The 24,885-nt window shown below is 40.7% G+C and overlaps 1 protein-coding gene across 2 annotated transcripts in view; it reads left to right on the top strand.

The window, feature by feature from the left end:
* Positions 1 to 19,119, top strand: part of F13A1 (coagulation factor XIII A chain) — a 57,844-nt gene extending 38,725 nt beyond the window's left edge. For both annotated transcript variants that reach the window (XM_058833069.1, XM_058833070.1), the window contains exons 9-15: positions 4,807 to 4,910; positions 5,702 to 5,790; positions 6,660 to 6,813; positions 7,385 to 7,672; positions 10,893 to 11,053; positions 13,956 to 14,092; positions 17,997 to 19,119. In XM_058833069.1, the coding sequence (XP_058689052.1) occupies positions 4,807 to 4,910; positions 5,702 to 5,790; positions 6,660 to 6,813; positions 7,385 to 7,672; positions 10,893 to 11,053; positions 13,956 to 14,092; positions 17,997 to 18,141 (1,078 nt within the window). In that variant the 3' untranslated portion in view covers positions 18,142 to 19,119. The remainder of the gene's footprint in view (positions 1 to 4,806; positions 4,911 to 5,701; positions 5,791 to 6,659; positions 6,814 to 7,384; positions 7,673 to 10,892; positions 11,054 to 13,955; positions 14,093 to 17,996) is intronic.
* Positions 19,120 to 24,885: the final 5,766 nt, after the last annotated feature.

A 24,885-nucleotide genomic window follows, 5' to 3' on the forward strand; every position in this document is an offset into this window, starting at 1 on the left:
TGACCCCTGGGGTACACAACTAATGACTGAGCTCCAGCTGGGGTGATGTTCACTACTGATTAAAACCCTCTGATCCCAGCAATTCAGCCAGTTTTCAATATATCTTCTTTCAATATATCAAATGCTGTCCATTTGTCTAGTCTGTACTTCAAAGGTTTGTCTGTGAGGATGTTCTGGGAGACGCCACCAAAGTCAAAAGGACCAACCCCATGCACTGGTCTCCCCTTTTTCCTTTCAGTCACTTGTTTCATAAGAAAAGGCTCTCAGGTTTGTCAGGCACAGCTGGCTGATTGTAAATCCATGCTGACTACTGCCAATCACCCAGTTCTTAATATGTTTGGAAATGTTTTCCAGAAGAACTTGCTCTGTACCTTCCTAGAGATCAAAGGGAAGTGACAAGTCTGTCTCTCCCTGGATACTCCTCTCTCTTGAAGAATAGAACAATATTTAATTTCCTCCAGTCCACAGGAACTTCCTCCAATTACCATGATCTTTTGAAGATAGATATGAGTGGTCTTACAGTGACATTGGCAAGCTCCCTCAGCATTTTTTATGAGATTACCTCATATTTTCCATCAGATCCATTGGACTTGTGTGTGTTCAGTTTGTTTAACCATTCTCTATCTTGTTAGTTGTCTAGTTTTCATTATTCCAAACCTCCACCCCAGTCTCATGGGCTGTAATTCCTGAGGGCAAATAATAGCAGTAAACACCAGGGTAAAGAAGACATTAAATGCCTTCTCCTAATCCTTTGTCACCAGATTGCCTGCTGTGCTCAACAGCAGAGCCACATTCCATAGACTTCCTTCTGACACCTGCTTGTGTTTGTTGCTGCCCTTCATATCCCTTGACATACTTGGTTTGCTCTGTTCTGGCTTTCCTGTACCTGTGCTGGCTTGCTCAGACAGTGACTTTGTTTTCCTTCTGGTCACCTGTCTACACTCCCCCCTCTTTCTTAAGCACCTTTTTTTTATTTTACATTTAATTGTGGACTTGTGCCACTTTTGGTTGATTTCCTGCACACAAGGATGGACCATTCTTAAGTCTGGAGGAAGCGACTTGAAAAACAACCAGCTCTTGTGCATCCATCTACTCAGAACTGCCTCCTGTGGGATTCTTCCAAGCAGAACCTTAAACATGTTAAAGTGTGTTCTCCTGAGATCCAGAGCTGTGGTCCTGCTATTTGTCTTGTTGCCTCCTGTTAGTATTCTTGGGCAGTTTTGATTGTTGTCTGTGAGACAGAGGGACCTCAGCATGTCTCATGGGGCTGGTCCTTTTATGGCACAGAGAGCTGTAAAGGAGAAGTCTTCTGAAACCTCATATGCCTATAAAAGATGTGAAACAAGAGCCAGTGGCTGGGCACCTCAGCACTCCATTTATACACACCCAGTAATGGATCATTGCTATGCTCTACAATTTTCCTTGTCTCATTCCTTCTTTCCTTCTACCCTGATCTATGAAATACATCCCACCAACTTATGACACTTCCTTTTACTTCCCTGCCTCTATTCTTCCCATCTGTTTCACAAGACTTCTCAATTTAATCTCTTTTCTCCTTCATTCTTTAGGGACAGGGTCAGATCATCCAAAATCATCCTAGTCCCAATGAAATCCATATGCAATTTTACACCAGCATTTCACCCTTCCATCCTACATTGCTTTTCCTTAATTTGATAGCTTTTTAAACAGCCTTGTTCATCCTTTTATCCTCCCAGTGCATTTATTAGTACATGGTGCACATAACCCTTTGGGCATGACTTAATATATACACCTCTTTTCATTTCTCCTCTGTGTCCTTTCTTTTCATTACTCTGTAACACTCCTTGGTAGCCCACATGCTGACTTCTAATGACTTGTGTCTTAACCCTGATTTTATTTTTAATGTCTCTATTATTTCTTTTTTTAAGAGGACAAGCTCAAGGTATTTATAATGATTTTTTTAAATGCATTTCTCACTTTTATTTATAATCTCTTGCAAACTGGAAGCAAAGCTCTTTTTCTTCATTAATATATCATTTATATTGTACTCTAGCCTTGCATTGCTGGAGCTGATCTGTGTTCAGGTCTTAAATACTCTCAGACTTCAGGGATTCTTGGAGCCAGGATTTTTAGTCCAATCAATCTCTGAGTGTGGGGCTCCCTCTGAATGTTATCTGACATTTATTTATTTTTATTAAAGATTGTCTTCTCCCTCAGGATAGGAAAGAACACCACCACTAACAAAACACATATACAAAATTACACAGACTTTGCAAAAAGTTATTTTTATAAATCTGGCCGGATTTGGGACCATCAGTACTGTCTGTTCTCCTTGTCTTTCTTAATGATTATATAAAGACACTTAAAGAATATTTGTCTTGGATGGGAATCAAGACTCACTCCTACTGTGAGGTCCAAGCAGATCACTAGCAGCATCTCAGCAGAAATTGTCACCCAATCCCATGGGAGTTCATCCATGTCCAGGAGACATGGGCTGTGGAGAATGCCCTTCTGAGACCTCTGCTTTCATATTTACTCCCAGATCACTTGGCTCTAATTTTTCAACAATGTTGTCAGTGGCTGACCCTAGCAGTCCCTGTCGACCTCAATGCCTGAACTTGTTAGCTCATAAAAGGGCAGCAGCTGCTTCCAGCATGTGCCTGTCCCATAAGCAATACAAACTACTGTTCTTGAATTGTCTTCCAGGCATAAAACCCACCTGGTCATTTTTTATTAATTTCCCCATTGCTTTGTTTAGTCTATCCGTAATTATCTCTGTAAATATTTAATGGTCACTACATTGATCTCTACTGCCATTCTTGCTTTCTTTAATGTCTCAGGCTTGCTGCAGAATACAAGAATTATAGAATCAGTTCAACAAATGAAGGCCACGGAATCAGCTCCTCAGCTATGCTCACTTGTATAGGGAAGTTTCTGCTACCATTGGAAAGGCAAATGTTCCCCTCATCCTCCTTCCCTTAATGCTCACTGCTCTATAAGCAGTGTCTTTCTGTCCACTCAGATTTTATATCCTTATGTGTATTTGTTATTTGCATGGCAGCAGACCTGAAGAGATTGCCATCCTGTTGTGTCCAGCACTGCACCAATAGAAGCCAATAGAAAGAAAGGTCCTGTCTCTAAGACAAATACAGGACAAAATATAGAAAAACTTTGTTACCCGATTAAAGAACTGAAGTAGATCTGCCATTTTCCACCCTGCTACCCCCTCTCCCAGCTTGTTTTTTCCATCTTTTCCTTTTGCCTGCTCTTCAGATTCTTCTTTCGCAGAATGTAAAGCCAGTGACACATCTGACTTTGATTCAAGGTGAGCCAGTGAAGGCTTCAGGGCAGGGATTGTCTTTCTCATATGTTGGCACAGCAGTTTGCAAATACCCACCTTCCATGAAGTGTGTCCCCATTCTCGGGTAGCCCTCAGCAAAGTTCCGTGAGCATGATTCAGCACTGACTACCCTCAGCAGCATAAAAAATTCTCTGAGTGTGCGTCATTTTCCTTGAATAATTCCTTTTTCTGTAGTGCTGCTTCATTAACTCTCCTAACTGACAAGTTTTACCCTGATCCAAGCTTTCATTTCCACTTTGAAATGTCTTGTTAGACAAGCTTCAGATCCTTCTGACTGCTTCATAGCTAGTTTTCACCTATTATTAATATGGTCAGAGTTTAACAATCCCCATTTTGGTTGCTAATATCATTGCGTGTACTAGAGGCTATATCAGCAGCTACACAGATGTAATTTTATTCAGATCTGCTGTAGGATATGTATAATTTGCAAGGAAAATTGCTGCTTTCTCTACTCTTTCCTTCTTTTATTTTTTGCAGTAATGAAATTCAAACACTTTTCAGGCTTTACTGCAAGACCCTCTTTCCAGATTATCTTTTTTTCTTGCTGGTACTCTCCCTTGAGTGTCAGTAGCATTGCAGGAAGTTACAACATCCGTCCATCTTTTCTTCTCATCTTTGAAACACCCAGGGCAGACTGTGATGGTGCTGTGCTGTTTTTTTTAATTCTCCTGAGCATCCAGCCAGGTGAGAGCATTTTAACCCTGAGAGCCTAGATGAATCACTCTCAGAATTTTATTTTTCAGGTCATTGTCCTGGTCCTTAAAGATGCAAGTTGGCCCACAGTGGTTGTAGGGGGGTTTTATGAAAAGCATGCTTTAGGAGCTCTGACACCATGCATTGGCATGATACATGGGGGACAACTTACAAAGAATCCTCAGGGAAGATAGTTTTATAAAGGCTGTGCAGGGTCTTTTTCTCGATCAACGTGGAAGCCAGCAAAGCATGCTTGTTTTGAGCCACGAAAATAAAACTACACATTGTACATTGCAGAGTTGATCCCAAATCTCTTCACAAGAGATGCCAAAGCTTCAGTCTGAATAATTATAAAGCAGACCATGTTTCATTGGCTTGAAGATTCAAAGTTTGCTTTAGCAGGCAGATTGAAGTGGAGGTGTCTGGCTGGAAAGGGATTCTTGTTTGTGTAGCTTTTCACATACCCCAGCAATCTCCAAACACTGGCATATTTTCTGAGACATTTACACTCAGAACACATTAGAACAATCCAAAAAGCTTCTTGACTTCCAGTCAAGAAACTACAATGAAGGATTGTGGCTTTTGGGTTTTAACAGATAGGTACCAAACTTATAGACTTAAAAATCTGTTCTCTTAGAAAAGTAAACTTTTTTATCCCTGAATTGGCAAATGGTGCTATTGAAGCAATGCCAGGACGTAAATACACAGGATTTGTTTTGGTCTGTGTGTTTCTTTCCAAGAATTTAATATACTGGTCCCATCTCTTGTCAAAGGAATTATCATTGCTGGAACGAAGCTTGGATGACCAGACCTGACCTTCCCATTGGTTTTGGAGGATGGCAGGTTGTTGATGGGACACCTCAAGAAACCAGTGATGGTAATACTTCTTGAAGTCCTCCTTAGCTCACTTTCTAATATTTGGGACCTCTGTTTCAAACAATGAGTTGATGATAGCTGAGCCAGTGGCACCTGACATCATATGGCCCAAATAACTTCTTGACCCAAATAACCACCCTCACCTCAGGGCCTTCTCCTGATTTGTTTTGAACACTAAAATAAATCTATCCTTATTATAACACTGCTCATGATGCCCTGAGACACAAAATCCTGCATGAGTCCTGCTTGATCCAGAAGAGATGTGATCCTGTTGCCAAAGATGGCTTCTCATGTTTCAGAGTACCTATACAGGCACCCGATCAAATTGGTTCTCCTTTATGCAGCCCTAACTAAGCTACATGATCAGGCAGTAGGCAGGAGAGTCAAAAGAGTCATTGCTCTTTCTTTCCAGTCCTTAATTTCCCAGCCCTTAAAATACAATCTTCTTAAATTTTTAGCGAGATCTTTGTCAGCCTGTGGTGTACCTGAGTTGTCCCAAAATTATCTGTTTTAACCAAAACCAGCTGTAACTGTATTTCAAGCACTTGAGACTTGCAGTGGATGTTATAGTGCCATTAAAGGTACCAAACCACCAGGTTATTTCAGACTCGAGTCTGTGTTATCTGCAGGGCTGGTAACAAAATTAAGCTTTTTGTTTCTTGGTCAGGAGTTCCTGTAAACTATTAGGAGATTTTGTCAAACCCCAAGAATTCTTTTTCTTTGAGAAAACACAATATTTTTGCATACTTTTAATTTATTTAGTCCCTCACTTTGTCTCTCTTCTCTCCATAGGTATGTACAGGTGTGGTCCAGCCTCAGTTCAAGCCATTAAACATGGTCACGTTTGTTTCCAATTTGATGCTCCTTTTGTCTATGCTGAGGTACATATGTGAAAATTTTTCCTGCAATGAATGATATCAGTGAGACAGAAGATAGGGCTCCACTTCAATCTATGGACTGAGAAGTTACTTCACGTATAGTTCACGTCACAGAACAATCTCATCATTATATTTTGACATGCCAGCAGGTGTGATATGGCACTAATGAATGACAGAGATTTCTCTCATCTCTGCTCCCAATGTAATAATAAGAAAAAGCTCCTCTGACTTCATTGAAACTTCAGGTTGTGGTCATTTTTCCTTCCAAGATTCAGCTATGCTGAATGGGTCACTAGCTCTAGCTAGTGGTAAATGTGTTACTAGCTCTAGCCGCTCATTCTCTTTGCTCACCACATTCCTTTGGGCTGCTGTGGGTCATGGAGATCTCACATGGGTGATTTGAATGACAGATCTGAGAGGGAAATATCTCAATAAGGAGATAGAGGGCCTGGTCTGGAGTTTTAACCTCTTGCATCACCAGAGGAGGCATGCCCAGAATTGAAATGCTTCAGGACAAGTTCCTCTCTAATTGAATTGTGAATGGCTTAGGACAGAAAAGAATGAAGATATTTTAGCTATTAAACATTGATCTCTCTATTTCTAAAGGTTTACTTGGTACAAAAAATGTGTAGTAGTGCTCCCCAAATTTGAATGACCTCTCTGTAGCCTTGCAAACTTTACACTCTCTGTCATTCTGGAGCTGTGAATAGTGAAATGCATCTCAGCATATGACATGATTTTAAACATGAAGTGTCGATACGAGTAATTAGTGGGATTTAAGTCAATGTGTCATTATTTTGGGGGAGATAGGCTGACTTCTCTTCCTTTCTCTACCTCCATATATCTCAATCTTCTTTCATTTAATTCCATAGGTGAATGGTGACATTTTTTACACAAGAATGGAGAAAAATGGAACTCAAGTGGTAGAAAACGTTGACACAACCCGTATTGGGCAGTTGATTGTGACCAAGGAAGTTGGAGGTGATGGAATGATGGACATTACTGAGGAGTACAAGTTCCGAGAAGGTAAACTGGAATGAGCTGGGACCATATGGATGTAGACTTACCTCAGTCAGACCCTGGACAATCTGTCCACTGAGGGAGCTTCATTAAAAGTTGCCAAAATGCCCTCTGGAATTCTGTATATGTAACTCCATCTCAAAAACACTGTAGGTGTTTTGATCATAAGGCATAAACAAAACACAAACTTTGCTACTCTAAAATGCTTTTGATTAAGTAAATTGTAGTAAAAATAAAGGCTAGTCATGGAGCAACTCAAATAATTCAAAAAAATTCAAGGCTTTCTGTATGGATGTTTAGACATTTCTTATTCAGGCCAGATGTTCACAGAGAGCAAACCAGTGAAGCTGTATTGATAGGAATTCAGCTACCTCAGTTTGTCTGATATGGCTTTAACACCAGCCCCGTTGGTAGCTGTGAAGTTCTCCCACTGCTAGTGTCACCCCAGGAAGGTTCACTGTCATCATCCATTCATTTTGGCTACTACGAACTGTGGAAGGCACACACTTATGACTGGTAGGTGGGCTAACGCTGCACTTCTGTTTCTTTTCTAAATCTGGTTTTCATTCATTCCTAGGCTCAGATGAGGAGAGACTGGCTCTTGAGACTGCTGTGATGTATGGTGTTAAAAAGCAAAGTATCCAAGATACCACGTACCAGCCACAGACAGATGTTGACATGGACTTCCAGGCACAAAAGGCAGTCCTTGGCCACGATTTTAAAGTCACTATAACTTTCAGGAACAAAAGTCGCAACTCCTACACGGCAACTACCTACCTTTCAGGCAACACAGTGTTTTATACAGGAGTCACAAAAAGTGAATTCAAGAAGCACTCTTTCAGTGTAAAACTGGAACCCTCTTCATGTAAGACTTGCGTAGCTGTTTTCTGTGTTATTAATTGCTAGAAAATTAACTGTTTTCTGTTATTTACTGTCACCATGGATAGAGCCAATTCTAGTAGCTAGGGCTAGGATACTCTATTGGGTATCAGAAGGATCCACTCCCTACCCTGGGCTGGATACCAGGGTCATTTAAAGTTGAGGCTGTTTTCTTCAGGCTGTTTCTTCCTGCATAATGCTCTTTTACACTAAGCTTCATGTCTGGGAATTAATTTTTCTTCTTTAGTACAAAAGAAATCAAAGGAGTACAGGTATTAAGCTGCAAGATATTGTTTTTCCTTTGAATTCCTTAATTTTCCTAGCAGCATTTCAGCAAGTGAAGGGGAAGTTCTGGTTCCACAGGGTGTCATGTACAGAGACAAAAAGGTGCGTTTTCTGTCTTACCTGGTAGAAGCTGACAAGTTCTGAGTAGATTCAAGTGAATATCTGTCTTTGGAGGACTGTGCAGTTCAGGATTTCATATTTACAGTGATCAAAAAAGTTTATATGAAATGAGAATGTGCCATGATAGAGCAGGGACATTTGTCAGCTGGGCAGGGGCACCAAAGGACTTGAAAGCTGCTTGCTGATTCTTTCTAACTCTGTGGATAATTTGCAAGGGGCCTGGAAATGCACATTAGGTTGTTCCAATACATGCTCTCAAAGCACAGTGTGAGGGTTTCTAGTGACTAAATCAGTTACTAAATAATCTTAAACACTGCAAAACTTTTGGAGACTTGAATAGGTACAGTAAAAAAAATCAGTTTCAATAGTCTTGGTCTAAATTCTGTGCCACTTCTTTGATGGGGGAAAATTCAGTCATCTTGTAGGAGAAGTGCCTGCTACATTTTCTGGCTGTGATTTGTGAATGGTTCCAGGACTTGTTTATGTCTGCTCTTGTACCAAAGGTCTGTGTAGGGTATTACTACCTAAAATACAGCTTCTGCAGTGCTTTGAGGATCACCTGGCCCCTTTCTGCAAGAAATGAAATTAATAGATGTTTAAACAATAATTCATTTTTTTCTAAGTTAAGTAAAAGCTAAGAAAAAGGCTTCTTGAAATAGTGCTGAAAACTCCGAATTGAGCAATGGTGAAAGAGTGCAGACTGGGGAGAGGCACCTGAAAGAACAGAACATGGATTTTTATGTATGTGTACCAAGAGTATGTCCCTATCACTGCTTCTGTCCAATGAGACATTTTTAAAGTTATTACCACTTTTCAAGGTGGGAATTTGCTTACATCTGAGCTATGGTCATCAACTTGTGGGGCACTCTGTTCTGCAGCTGGACAAAAACTCCTCATAAATTACACAATTTCTGAAGGTGATACATGAAATTTGAGCATGAATTCTTTCACCTTTTCCTTGGGAAGAAGTAGATGTGGAATCAGGAATAGTATCTGAGCAGGTGGGCAGTGTGAAGGAAGGTAGTGTGATTATCTGCAAGTGCATGAGAACAATCTGTCCGGGATGTAATGGGAAGGTACCTTCTGAGGCACCCAAGCAGGATTTGTAGGCTTTGTTCAGGGCAAGAAGTGTATGTGTATATATGTGTGTATGTATATGTGCAACAAAAAATTACAAGGCTAAACAGATGTGTTAAAGGCATTCTTCCTGCCCAAAATACTGAAAGCATGAGGCAAACTAAGTTTTCAAACAGGAAATGAATGAATAATTCTCAGAATAATGATTAAAGAAATTGTGTGGGTTGAAAACATCTTTGAGGATTTGAATAGCTTAAACCTTCCAGTGCCTTCAAAGGTGCTCTTGTACATACTGAGATATATTTAGTTTTCTCTATTTTTTTGAAAAACTGTAAGGCAACTCAGTGTTGTGTCTCCCTTGGCTTTCCCAGTTACAGTAAGTGGTACTGACAACTTATCAGCACAACCAGTGCTAAGGCAATGGAACTCTATTCTTCTTTTTTTTCCCCTGCAATGATTAAATTTAAACAGAAGTTTGTCTTTTCTTCCATAGTAAAGTAAATTTCTCCAGGTTTATAACTAATTTATTTACTTATTTACTTCTCAGATGAGAAATACCTTGCCTGATTCATAATTTACAGTTAAAGGTATTATGGGAAATTCTTTTGCACAAGATAAAGAGTGAGAGGGAGGGAGCAGGAGGAGCACATCAAGTAAATTTAAGGCTGGCTTAGTAAATCCAGGTCAGGTGGCCACCAAGGGAATAGCTTTGAAACCAAATCAAGGAACTGGTTTTGATGTGAGCGGATCAAAAGAGCGAAAAGGGATGAATGTCATTTACCCATGTTCAATTATCTCAGTGTTTACAGAGTATGTCATGTCACAAATACAATACAAATAACAGATAACAGTAATCATCATAGGTAACAGATGGGAGATCTTGATGTGTTTACCAGGGTTATAATGAATGTTTATAGAGAGAAGAGCTCCAGGTCTATATATTTTGCCTGGTCAGTTAGTTAGCAGGTCTGATTCTCTGCATCACATTCTCACACCATTGTTGGCCTGGGAATTGCAGTTCAATATAGTTAAAATTAATGATTCCCTGCTTGTCAACTGTCTAGCCTACAGGGACTTGTTCCCTCCAATAATTATTGTCAGAAAGCACGTGAAGCCCTCTGGAGGGAATACTGGTGACAGGAAAACATTCTTACTAAATTTTGCAGACAAGTCCAGTGTAGAACAAAGGCAGATATCCAGCCATGTTCTGGAGAGTAGGTGATCTCCCATGTAGCCTGCACATGCTTACAGCCTTCAGCTGATGCTCTCGTGGCACCCTTGTGCCAGGAAGAGAGGCAAAGAAAGAACAGGAGTAAATTAAAAGAGCAAACATTTACAGGAATGTCACTCAAAAGCTGGTTTGGAGTTTTGTTCCCAGTAGATATGTATTTCCATCCTTCCTTCTCATTTATTTTGTGGTAGCACCAGAAACCTTCAACAGTGACCTGGACCTTGCTGGGGGTACTGGGCAGGGGCTGTGCACAAACCCAGCCCTTGCCCCTGGATGCTCACAGCCTAAATGGAAAGAGGGAAAAATTAGAGGGGAAATGGTGTAGTAAAAAAATTAAGTTAGTTTTGGGGAAAAAAAAATCAAAGCCATTCTTTGGCTCATAAGCCACCTTTTTTCCAAGGCACTCATGTAATTGACACTGGCCATGATGGGAGGAGCAGTTGGTGATTAGATTGCTTCAGATGCCTTTTTTCTTTCCTGTGTCTCTCCTCAGCCAGCTCTTTTGACATTGTGATCAAATCAAGTGAGTACATGAGTGACCTGCTGGAGCAAGCCTCCTTTCATTTCTTTGTGACTGCGCGGATCAATGAAACGGGGAAGATTCTGGCCGTGCAGAAGGCGATAATGCTGGAAATTCCCTCCCTGCGGATCAAGGTAGCTCAAGGTTGTGGTGGAAAGGATGTATTCTCTACAAGGGTGTTGCATTGACTTGTGGGGTGGAGGAGTGTGTGTGTTTATGCACATTAGAGCATCTGATATGGACCTTATAGAGCAGTGGCTGTCTGGAGTGTGTGAGGGTGTGTAGGTACTTATATAGTACCTGTATATATTGAGTGTCCCTACATTGAAGAGAGAGGCTGACAGCAGCACTAGTAGTGAAGACCTGAAATTATCTCAGTGGGGGAAAGAGGTGAAAACATCTGAGAAAGCTGAAGAAGCTCACAGGGTAAGACAGATTACTCACTCAAGTCACTCAAGTTCTTTAACCACTTCAGAAGTCTATTATATTTAAAGCAACACAGCACAGGGGCCTGTTGCTGAAGAATGAAGAACATTGCTATTGAAATGATTTTGCTGGAGGAGCTTCTGCAGGTATTGTGGAAAGTTCCTCCAAACTTGAATGGGCAGCATTGATTCAGGACAATGTCCTGGGATTTCAGTGCTTTGCTGCCACTCTGAATGTACTGTCACTGGTGTTCCCTGAAAGTTGAAGTGTTCCTGCACACAAGGATGTGGTACCTATGAAAATGGAGAAAAGTAATGCTTGTGATACTACAAGTCTATGCTGAATTGCAAAGACAAGCTATTTTAAATTAATTGGAATGAACTTAACGAGCCACTTTAACTGGGATTTAAACTTCTCAATTCATAAGCGAGCATCCGAATAAATTGTGTTGTTTTCAAAAGCACCAAGTCTTCATCTGCTTTGAATTATGAAATTTGGATCTGCTTTTTTCCTAATACTAGGAAAAAAAAGCAGAACATGTGTTCAGGAAGCTTTATATAAGCATGAATACAGCTCTGTAAAATTCAGGACCTTGAAAGAAATCTAAGTTTATACAACTTTTCCCCTCTATATATTTATTTCAACCAGTGCTCAGGTTTCCATATAATAATTTATGTATCAACTGCAGCCTTATGCAAAAAAGAAGCTTTTTTAGAAATGTGGATCAAGGCTACAGCAAAGTTTGCCAAAAAATATACTCTGTTTCATAGTCTTTAGAAATACCATGATGTTCTGATCAGATAATTATCTTTTCAAACAAAATATTTTTGGTTTATTGAGCATTGCAGAGAGGAGGTAAAAGTTGTCCTCCAGAGAGGAGAACAAATAAACTCTACTTCAAATACCTGTCTTCAATAACCAAATTTTAAAAGTAAAGAATTATTTCAATTCAATACTTAAGAAGAACATCATCTACATCACCTCAGATGTTCAAAATAGTTTATCCTCCCTGCTCTTCTGAAGAAAGGATTTTTAGCATATAGAATAGGCTGTTGTCCAAAATCCATGTTTTCGAGTAAAACTAAGTTTCTCTCTTTTCTTCTTCTTTGTGATGTATGAGAATACACTGAAATTTTAAAAGCTGTATTTTTTTAAAGGGGGGGAGGGGTGTGACCATGTGTGTGAGCATGTATTGATAGAGGAAATTTTGATTTATTGTTTTCTAAAGGAATGTAAGATTTCCTGTTTTGATTCTGTAATGATTTCTGTTTTCTGTTTTGAGTTTATCTGTTTCATTTTCTTGTCAAGTTTGTTCAGTGAACTTGACTGGCAGACCGGATTTCTTAATGTGAAAGTGAGAGAGAAGAATGAAAAAATGTGTCTCCCATGATGTCTTCAGATGCACCTTTGATCTTTCTCTATTGGTCTAAGGAGATTGTCAAGCTCAACAGTTGAGGAAATTACATCATATTCTAACCTTGAGATCGGGTTTACTAAAATAAGACCAACAAACACATATCATGGTCTCAGCTGCAAGTGTGGGACTTCAGGATGATTTTTAATCACACCCAGTGATCTTAAATGGCCAATTGAAATAAGAGGTATAGGATCTCTAATTGAGCCAAGAGTTCTGAAAACGCCACTGATGTCCTTTGGCACATTCAGATGGCCAAATGCCATTGAGAGCTTAGCTGTATCTCCTTTACTCCAGTCATTTTATTGTTTTTTGGCATGGAGTTATCCCTTAGACCAGAGTCTATGCAGCTTTTTGCAAATGTCATGCTTCCTTAAAACACCACTTTAAATTTATTGACAAGATACTTGTTTCTCTTGGTTACCTTTCTCAAGGCCCTTTAAATCAGTTGATGCACCATGAAGTGGGCTGGAAGATCTGCCAGCCATAAGTTGAAAACCCTTGCCCAAGCAAAACAAGTACACATATTCTGTGAGAAATGCTGGATTTCCGGGGGAATAAAGAACCCCAAATCCCCATGCATGTAGCAGTTGTTTAAAAACACACATTTGTTTGGACATTTACTATTTTCCAGTCCAAAATGTATTGCTCTTTTGCTTGCATAGTGTTTGGAGGAAAACTGGCCTTCAGGCCTTCACAGAGCACATGTTCAAGGTTAGAAACCCTTCAGAGCACGAGAAGAGAATGCAAAAGCAAGGGGAAGATGGGCATGACCATTTTGAGGGTGCAACCACATAACCTGGTGTTTCCAATTCAATGTAATAAGACCTGCCCTTCTCTTCTAGAGCTTATGTCCTGAGGAGATCACTTCAGTGCTGGTGGGGAGCCTGAGGAGTGGGGCAGAGTCTGGGAGAGAAGCCCCATCAGATGTACTGTCCCTCAGTTAGGCTCTCAGATCCAGAACTGTACTTGCAGATTTCTGGTTTCCTATGGAAATGAGGGTCTGCCTCTTGATCTGCCATGTGGTTTGAGGGAAAACTACAATGGGTGGAAAAATGTGCCATCCAGCAATTTTCTTCTCATTAGACTTCCTTTGCCTCGTGCTGTTTTGCTGTGTGCTCTGTTCTTCTACCTTGCCACTACTGTGTATCTGCTGTTACCAGTTTCTGGTGCATTGACCTTTCCTTGTCTTGCAGACCAAAGGCGAACTGGTAGCTGGTAAGGAAACATCTGTGATTGTGGAATTCACCAATCCTCTGAAACAAAACCTGGAGAACGTCACGCTCCGCCTTGAGGGACCTGGTGTGCTGAGAACAATAAAAAAGCAGTTTGGGTAAGGAAGAAAGAACAACCAGCTGGGAGTTTGTCCCCTGCTTGCTCACAGTAGGAAGCTCACAAGAGACACTTAACTAATGCTGTGCTGAGTAATTTAATTCAAACACTCTCTCTGTACTTTAAAACCCAATACACAGGGGAGCTATAGGTCTCAACAGTCAGTAGAAGCTGGGCTATCCAAAGAGATTGTAAGAACATTTCATCTGTTCAGTCCCAGGGTTGAAGGAATTGTTAGTGCTTGTGGGTAGTAGCTAGTGCAGCCCAGGTTCACTTTTTCACTGTATTACATTATTTTTAGCACTTGACAATAGCACCTACAAGTCGCTATCACAGAGAGGAAGATTTATCCTGCACTTGAAGTGTTTACTGCCGCTCACTCAGCATGTGCAAATAGACCCCTGTGCTGTTTTTTGGAAAGGGCTTTTCTCTGCTCATGTTAATCATGATTATACAAGACGTTCAGGTACCTCAGATGATCTTTTCAAGCTCATGTCAAGACACAAAAATGTGTGCTGTTTGCAGAGCCTGCTGACATAGCTGCAGCGTGTGTGTGAGCACACAGCTCCCCCCAGTAGCTCCACTGCACAGGGCTGCCCTGGCACACAGTCATGTTCCCAGCACAGGGTGCTCCCAGACCTAAGGAAAAGGAAAGCCACCTCCACTATTCTCAGAGTCACACCTTACACTGACACCATGATAACCCTACACTGAGCAAGTTGTAAATCCTCTTTCCATTTGAGTTCAGTGTTACGAGCTTAGCATTAGCCAAGGGTATATGATGGAGAAACTTGGAAAATTTTGAGGCTATTGCTTAGTCCTGGGAATCTATCTATCTGGGCTTAGTATCTATCATTACCTGAGCTGATGGTCCCCACGTGTGTGTAAAAGGAGTTTGAAAAATTGCCTGTGCTTCAGCAGCTGCATAAATTGTCAGCATCCTCTGCAGCCGGCAGGGGAGGTCTGAGCCTGACTGCACCTGGGAGCGGGATAAAAAGATCAAAACCAATCTCCAGAGTGGAGCTGATAGAAAAATAACCATGAAAGGGCAACATACTGTGTTTGCTTTGTGCACATAGTATGTGCTGCTGAGCATGACTCAGCACGGTCCACAAGAGTTACACAAGTTGTGGCAATAGCCCTCATGGTTGCCCAGCTGTGCCAGCCTCCCCTGTTCTACATCCTTTTCTATCCAAAAGCTGCCGTGGAGTGCTCTCACCTTCAAGGATGCAGAAATTATCAGGTGCATCAAAGGCACAAGAGTTAGGGGAGAAAAATGAGTCATGGAACACACGTCATTTTCCTTAGAGTCACCATGTTTTCCCCTTTTCAGTAATGTCCTTGGCAGCATTGAAAATGGAAGTGGATCAGCTTAGTCATTTTAAGATTTGACTTCTCTGAGATGAATGTAGGATGCAGGTGATACACACAGAGGACAGAGCAAGGGGCAGTTGTAGTTTATTTAAATAACAGTCACATTTGTCTCCATGCATTCAAAGTGATAAATGGCTCCAGTGTGGTGATGGCTCAGCATATTATGAAGAATCATTCATCACTGACTTCTCTCCCAGGAAAATCAGATCAGGGTGGATTGCTCCATTTGCAAAGAGAATTAAACACATTCTAGGCTTTCCCCACCCTTCCAACACTTCCCTATTTATTAGGGACTGTTACATATGGGATGGTTTACAGTTCCATGTGGGGATAAGGATTTTGGCCTCTGCGTACTTTTCAGGTAGCTTTTCAGTATAACTTAAGTGGCTCCACAAAACAGGTCATGTGTGACCCAGCTGATACAACGTTATTCTGGTAATGTAGTGGCCTGGGGGCTTCAGTCTTGACCATTCATAAAGTCTATATATAGATAAAGATATTGATATTTAGCTATTAGCCTCAGACAGATGAGGAGCATGAGTTATGGAAAAGCCTTTGGCAGCAGCAATTCTTACACAGGGCATAGTCTTTGCATGACAAATGAGAATTAACCAGGCAGTGATGGATAGTGCTAAAAAGGATTATAGCCAAGCATACTTTCACACCAGCAGGTAAGTAATTTTGGGTGTTTCTATATGTCAAAGCTAAGCTAGTATTAGCATTTGTAGTGAGAAGCAACTTGTTTTAAAAACAGGACAGTAGAGAGACAGGAAAGGGCAGGTTTGGCTTCACATCACAGTTGTTCTCGTCCTGCAGGTGCGCGCACACACACACACACACACAGCACTATAAAACAAAGATGGTAGTGATGGTAGTGCTGCCCTCTCTCACTGGAGCACTGTGAAGTTGTGGCCCAAAAACCTTCATTCTCAGAGAATATGCCCCCCCCCCCCCAACTGCTCAAGAAGCGTAGTCTGCACAGCAGACTTATATAATAACTTCTTCACTCTCCATTCAGATAATCTCTTGCAGATACTTCCCCTGAACTCTAAAATATATTTTACTTTCTTCAGCAATTGAAGTCATTGGTTTGTCATGATTCCATTTCAGTGGGCATCTGGTGGATGCAAGCCAGCCAGCTATGGGGAACAGAGTCTCTCTCATTAATAACAAAGATAAAAAGAGGGAAAATACTTGGTGGAAGCAGTCTGCACATGCTCACATCAAAAACTTGGTCTTTCTCTGCTTTTTTTTCCCCCTAAAAGTGGGTACATACCCCAAGGTACCTCTATATGTATATGCAAAATGCAATGCAGTGCCATGTAGAGCTACCTAAGCTAGCCTCTAAGGAGCTGGAATACCTCATTTTACCAGGGGCAGATTTGCACTGAAACAAATACTCAGGTGGGAGGATTCCAGGATAGCTCATTTAGAGCTAATTAAGGTTTCTTGTCTCATGGCAGCTTGTGCTAAGCCTGGGCAGACATTTCTGTCCTGACCCTGGCATAGGACATGGCACCTGAGAACCAAATCCTACCAGATGAGAATTTGAAACAATGACTGAAGTAAGGCTTGCTTTGCTCTCACTTTGTTCAGTTGTTTTCAGGACACCATATGAGATAAGAACAGTGAACTTAGAACACTCTTTTTTAATGCTGAGGAAAAAATCATTCATTTTCATAAATAGCTCCCCACTACGCTACTTTGTCCATTGCTTCCTTTGGAGCAGTTGTAACTCAACATCCACCAAACATAATCAATCAATCAATAAATATCAGCCTTCAAAATCTGCACACAGAAGCTTGTGAAAGCACTGAGAAAACACAGAAACCCAATACCTGAGGCTTTCCATGCATCTTAATTTTAGCAAAAAAAAATGAAAATCAAGAACAGTGCAGAATACTGTTGTTTTATCTATGAGTTATCAAGAGTCATACAAAATGTAGAAGATTAACCAACAACAGCAGGACTCCCAAGAATATTTTGACCTGTTTATATGGGCATGAAGAAGTCATCTGAAGGGGCCACTGAGGAGATCTGCTGATGCTATCCACCCCTGTGGCAGGGTGGTTCAGTGTAGAAGTGACAGAGGGCTTCAACATCTCATAGGGTTTGCAGGGAAATGACCTGGACACTTGGACTTATTTAACCATTTAAGGAATCACCACCAGTCTATAAGCTATAATAAACAGGAAAAATGGAATTATAAAGCAGAAAAAAATATGTTAGCTGTAAAGAAGGTCATTCTGAAAGTGATCATGAGAGGAAATGACAGGAGGCAGAAGAAAATGGATTCATTTTGGAAATTTAAAATTAGCCTGGAGGAAAGGCTAGAAAAGGCTTTAACAGGGTCAGTTCTGAGAGGAATAGAAGATGGAGAGAGTAATTTATATGACGTTTATGAGAATGAGTGAAACATAAAAAATTTGAGACATGTTATACTATCTACCTTCATTTTCTCCAGTTGTGTGTCAGGTTGAGAGCACTGGCTCACTGACTGCAATATTGAAATGTTTCTTTTCTTTATTCAGGAGAATCCCGATGAACTCTACGTTGACCTGGGAAATAAAATTTATCCCAATGCGACCAGGCTTACGAAAGCTGATTGCAAGCCTGAATTCTAATGCTTTGAGGCATGTGTATGGTGAGCTGAGTGTCCAGATTCAGAAACCATGAACCAAGGTGCCTTCTTCTCTCATTTAGCTATATTTTGAAATATCATGGAGGGCATGGCTGATGGAGAGGTTTAAATCTGCTTATTGTTATTTTGGTCATCCTTTTGCTAAAAAAAATTGATAAAGGAAACTAATTGGTATGACTGTGGAGACCATTAAAAAGCACCTGGATGCTGAATGATTTAAAATTAGATATATGTAATTAAAGGCAATTCTAGGTCATATTATTCCTGTAGTTCACTTGTATTTATGGTCTTTTGCACTAGTGCTGCAAGGGAATTTGAAAAGCTCCATTCGCCAGAGTAATCTGAACTTTAGTTTTAATTAAGGCCTGGTATTTCACTGAAAAGGGAAGGAAAAAAAATAAAGAACCCAGTGTTATAAATTCTTAGACTGAATTACACAACATTATGGCAGATCATTCAGGCTGCAATAGAAACAGGTATTTCTAGCTAAAGGGTCTGCTTTGTCTTACCAATTAATAATGTTCTGATTCATGGAGAGATCACTTTGCTGGAAGCATCTCTCAGGCTGTTTTATCTCCAGAATATTCTCAGCCCCTTGTTTTGTCTTGCAGCTTCCCTATGCTTTTTCTCCTACTCTTTCATATTTGCAGGCACTCACACATATTCACTTCATACCTTCATCAGAGCCCATATGCAGTTGGTATGCTGTTACTCTACTTTGCTGGATGAAAATTCAGTTTTTCTGTCTTTGCATTCATTTTATGCATCTTATGTGACCACATTAGAAACTTTGCAGTGTCAAAGTCTCCCATATAAGTCCTGTGGGGTAGAAGAGACTGAACAATTTGTTGTCAGTGCAACGTGACAATCTCTGTTAGGAAATTAAGAAGTCTTACAAAGGTCTACATCTTCTAATAAAATTATCTATTTTGTGCTCTTGCATATAAACCTGCTTTTTATTCCAGACATTTTATAAATACAGTGTTATAAGAATTCAAAATAAAGTGTGTCTGATTGCACTTGTGTGTTGTGTTCTGTTTTTTGATCAATTACTTCTACATAGTAGCACTGTAGACACCAGTTGCTGCATCTTCATTGTAAAAATTTAAAAATGCACTTCTGAGCCATGCTGATAACAGTATCTTTTTTGGTGCTAAGGAGAAAAACTTATATTTATTTAAATGAAAAAAAAAAACCAGGGTAATTTTCCTTTGGTTTTCCTTCTGTTTCAACAACTGGCTACCTAATGAATTGGAGAAGGTGATGATTTACAGAGAACATTGATACTGCCAGGAAACAGAATCCCTGGAATTTGCTTTAATTTGTCAGAGACCATTAAGGAACCAATTTGCCCCTAATGAAACCTTACCTATGTCACATTTTTAAGGAGTGCTTCTGTCAGCTAAATATTTCAAGTCATTTTACTAACACACATTAAGCTGAATGACCTTTGCCAAGAGACAGGAAGTATTTTTATTTCAAGTTTATAGAGGGGTATATTGAAGCTCAGTGATGGCTGGGAACAGAGACCAGGGATGTCAGCAGCCCTTGGCACCACCAGCCCACTCACTGTGCACGGAGATGCTCACAGAAACCTAAGGACAAAATGAGCATGGCCTCTAGGATTTCAGCCACTCGCCAGCCCGTGCGTGGGCTGTCACATGAAACACAGGTAAAACGTGACTGGAGAAGCAGGGAGGGCTGTGCTTGCGCTTTATATATGCATAGAGTGTGAACAATAAATAATGAGGACAGATTGGCAACCTCAGATCAGGAGGAGTTCTGAACCTGAAAAGAGTTATAGAGTTCAAATTCTTCATCGTCTTTTTTGAGTGGGCTGAACTTGGGTCCTCAACGCAACCATCCCAGCTCAGAGATGCACTGCAGAGGAAATAGTCCAGAACCATACCTCTGCTTCCACAGCTCTCACAGTCCAGCGGCTCAGGGATACTAAATACAAACTAAAGTCACTCCTAAAACACACCTCATTTGTTACCAACTTGTTACATCCAAGCTGTGGGGCAGGTTGCTCCAACTGCCATCAACCTGTCACATTCCAAACCTTGCTATGATCAAAAGAAAACACATCTTACACAGACTTGGGAAGAATATATTGTTAGTCTTGTTAAAGGTAATTTAATCAGGGAATTATTAGTAGATGAAATAACTAGGATGGAATTATGTTCTTGTATCTTTATTACAATGATACTAATATTTACAGTCCAAGTTATATTAGGTAAAACTGGTACACATAAACTTTATAGCATACTCCACTTTCTCTGCTTTTTTATGTACCTCTTCTCTGCCCCTGTGATGTCTCCAGTCTGAGTGGGGGCGTGTGTGACAGCAAGTCACCAGTGTCCCAGGTCCTCCACAAAGTAGAGTTTGATTTAGTGGGGAGAGTTTTTCTTCCTCTTTGCTGGGATAAGCATAGCAGAAAATTTCTTCCTTGTCACCCTATGGTACATCAGAGGTCATTTTTACAGACTTCTTGTATGCTCCATATCTCGTTCTTTTTTTATTGATTCAGCTCCACAGTAGATCCTAATTTGCTGTGTGATGTATTTAACATGTGTTGGGTACTCAGACTTATTTGGTCTCCTTTTTTTACATCTAGAATTTTTCTTACCTACCTCCTAATATTGCACTCTTTGACAGCCACTTATTAACTACTGATGAGCTATTTGTAGCCTGAGGCCTCCCACGTCATCCTACACCTGCACTGTCAAGGCCCCTGTTACCATCCCATCCTAGTGAACCTTTATGCTGCATTTTATTTTGAGGTCATAAATAGTTCATTCTACAAGGAATAACTACCTGCTCTTACTGCCTACTAGTTACAAAAGGGACATATAACAACAAGCGTTTCACCATGCAATTGGATAAAACAGGGCGAAAACTAAAAGAAAGCCAGTAGTAGATACCAGGGTATTACATAATTGCTCTTACAGGTCAAAAGCTTGACGAGCCCCAGGACCTGTGCTGCTAGGTTATCACCAAGCTGTGACTTTTCGCAAGCAACGGCAGCATCTGATTTGTGCACCAAAATGAGAGAATGTGTCTGAGCGTTGACTTTTCTAGTGACTGGTATTATCAGTGATAATTGGTTTGAACCAAAACTAATCAATAAACACTTCCAAATCCATGACACACCTGGCTCCCTGCCCCTTTTTGCTCCTGGGCACTTTCCTTCCTGCTGTGCTATTTTCTCAGCATATTGCTTTCATATTTGTCCTTTTTTTTCCCAAGGAGAAGTCTGTGTCTGCTGGTGCTAACTTCTGAATTTGAGTGATGGCACAACAGAGGAAGGCAACAGAAGACAACCAGATCAGAGGAAGTGGTAAAATCATAGTTAATATCCCTGTTATGAAAGAGGAAAGTCTAAAGTATACTGTAAGTGTCGATGGAAGGAGTGGAATTGTCTTGTATATTGGAGCTGGCATGATAGCTGGATGAGTAAGGGAGAGATGAGTGTGCCCTGTGAGGAGGTCCAAGTTTGGCTTAGCCTTTTCCATAAGTCACCTGCAGCCCTTCTCAAACAGGGTTGTGCCTGTCTGGTCTCCACAGGATTAGTCTGGGAATCAAAGGAACCCCTTGAAGACACTCAGGCAGCTCCAGCTCAGGTTTTGGCCACCACAGAGTGGACACAAGGCCCTGACGTGTGCTGGAAGCAGCACTCAAAGCCACAACACATAGGCAGGACATGATTGATGGGGAGGGGAGGAGGTCGTTGTGCAGGTGCTATCACCTGCTGCTTGCCATCTCCTGCAGCCATAATCCTGGCTATTGATTGTGTGACCATTTCCTCAGAATCCACTAACTTATGGAAATTATGTAGATAAAGCTTCCAAGTTGGAAGTCATAAATACATCAGGTTACCCAAAAATCTTTTCAAGTGGATCCAACAGCAGGCAGACTGCTGAGACTTTTTTTGCCTCCAGGTGTGAAACGGGACACCCACAAAGTGATGGGGGAGGAAGAATGAGCACTCTCACTGTCTACTAGGTAACTATTTTGTTCATTGCTGTGTGAGCTGTGAATTATGAATAAGAGAACTGTGAGATGGAAACATTATGAATTAAGTGATGAATCAGTGAATCATGTTAGACTAGTTTGTGCAAGTTTGAAGTGTGTTTTCTTTCCTAGTGTGTTTGTAGAGTTTAGTTTATGTATTAATTTTAATACATTTTCCTGTAATTTTGAGCAATCCAAATGCATCATGACAACCCTAATAGAAGGAGTGGGAAACATCCATAGTAGCAAAGTGCTGTTGCAGATGCAAGTATTTTGCTTTTGCAACAGGAATATCCTGGTTGGGCAAAATGCAACATAGAATCTCTGTTTAGTACCTTGGTGGCTCTTTCTTTTGTGATCTATGAGAACTTTGTTAGATGTTGGCATCTACCAAGGCAATTCCCAGGTGTGCTATAAACAGATACAATCAAACAGCTCGTGTTTACTTTGAATCTCATTCTCCCACTGACCCCCTTTGACTTCCTGTATCTCTGGTACTGGGAGAATCAGAAACACCTTCTTCCCTCTCCAGCATGCCACCTATAGATTCATAGACTTCATAGGACTGCATTTCATGCACATCACATCTTCTTCAGATTTAAGAGTCCTTCCTCAGCTATCTTGTGCATGGAAACTCTTCCATCCTTGTAACAAGTCTTGTTTCTCTCCTCTGAACTTCTCCCAACATTATGTCACTTTAAGTACCATTTAAACACAGCAGTTTAGAAAAGACACTGCTAATGAGTGACTGACCTATCTGTGCATGGAGAATGTGGGTCTCTTGGGACCCAGGCTCATTAGGTTAAACCTGGACTCAACTGTGGCTGAAACAGATTCAAAACCTGTCCTTGTTGCAAGATCTGTACCATAAAGGTTGTACACATTTTGTGCTTTTGCATGCACTGTTTCATGAAATACCTTTATTCTGTCACAGAAGTGTGACTGCCCTTGAAAAGACCACGGATCATCTTTCTACAGCAGTGTGGGAACAGTAAGTAGGGCATTAACATTTGAAAACCAACTGATCTTTTTCATCACTATGTAGATTCGTAGGATTATGAGATGCGCTTAAATGTTATCTGCATGCTGCTTTTCTTCAAAGTAAATATGTCTCAGAATCTCTGTGGTTGTATGGTGCCCTTCAGGTTGTTTTATCTGATTACAAAATTCTTCTGCTTGGAAATAACCTCCAGAATAATAGTGAAATGCTGCTGTGAACTTCAGACAGCTGCATAGAAAAGAACCCACAGAGTAAGGGGTAAATCTAGTGAGCTGTTACTCAGTTTTAATGTTCTTCAGCTATATTTGCATTAGTAAGTTTGTGAAGTAAGAGTGAAGCTGCTGGCACTGAGTTATAGCTACACTGTATTTTGGAGGATTTATATTAGTTTCCATCTCTGGTCTGAAGGGCTGTGAGCCCTTAGAGAGCCTTTTGTTGCACTCTTCAATTCAATCACTCCTCAGTCTTCAGTCAACTCCAACAAAACTGAGCTGATCCAATGTGTGCTCTTAGATCACTGTGACATGAACTAAAACACTGTAAACCATTTTTTCAAAAACGTGCTACTGGTCAGAAAATGTGAGGGATGGTCAAGAGCTGTGACAGCTGCACGGCAAAGATCTGCCTGGGCAATGTGATATGAGACCATTGAAGCATTCAGTATTTCTCTGTGGAGGTGCGCTGGTACAAAAGTTCTCACATCACCACTGCTCTCTCCAACAGAAGGTACAAAAGTGCACCTTCAGAAGTAATGGTAGGAATGCTTGGTAGTCCAACGTAAAGGAAAAATTTCTCTAGTCTCCCACAGGTCTGGTTTTGTCTCAGCATTAATTGGTGGTGCTCCCTTGAGAGTGGCACACTAACCCTGTGTGATCCCTAGAAGTATCTTTATGCTGATCTAGCTGTATCTGTGCTTGTACCAAGATGCATGCTTTGGGAACTTGTCTCTTTTTAACCAAATGCTGTGTACTTCTCTAGTGATGCACACTGCCTCCAAATCCCCTTTGCAGCTGGAAGTTTGCCCTGCTGTTTGCTTAAAAGTTTGTTGGGTTTGTTGTCCTTATAGAACAAACAACTTGAGCTAATTTAGGGACCGTTATAAAGATGATGTTCCAAAGCCTCTGCTGCCTAAACAGTTTAGTTTGTAAGAAGACATTTCCCTTTACTAAGAAAAGCTTTGCACAGAGCCATTATAAACCCCACTGCAACATGCTGATGACTTATTTTCTGCCTTTCAACTGGTTTAAGTTAGGTAGCCGCAGTTTTTGCAATATAAAGCAATACTTTGTGCTCCAATCAGCTAGTTCTGGAAAAGCTTTTAAGTAATAAAACCTATTCCCAAAGCTCTGTTGACCTCATCAGCATTACTGGTGCCTGAGAAAAAAAAAATACCTTTGCATTCAGAGACTCAGCATTGGGGAAGTGCCATCATCAAGAGGCAAATTAACTTGTATCCAACTGTGGTTACAACTGAAAGTGTGAGGTTAAGCAAATGGCAAAAGCCACCATTTTGAGGAAAAGGGGAAGAAAGAGAAGACTTCAGGCAGGGGATGTAGAAATTTAAGATAGTAAAAAAAACCTCTACATGTGATTTTAACATATTAAGAAATTGAGTAGCAGGAAACAAATACAACCAGGGACAATGCTGACAGAGAGAGGCAGAAGAGGCTGTATCTAGAACAACACAGACATGCCAGCAGGCAAGTTATGCCACTTTCTTCCTGAATCTGTAATTCCTGTCACCAAGTGGATCTTGGTTCTTTTA

Source organism: Poecile atricapillus, chromosome 2 (assembly GCF_030490865.1).
Source record: "Poecile atricapillus isolate bPoeAtr1 chromosome 2, bPoeAtr1.hap1, whole genome shotgun sequence".
In the NCBI taxonomy this organism is placed as follows: Eukaryota; Metazoa; Chordata; class Aves; order Passeriformes; family Paridae; genus Poecile; species Poecile atricapillus.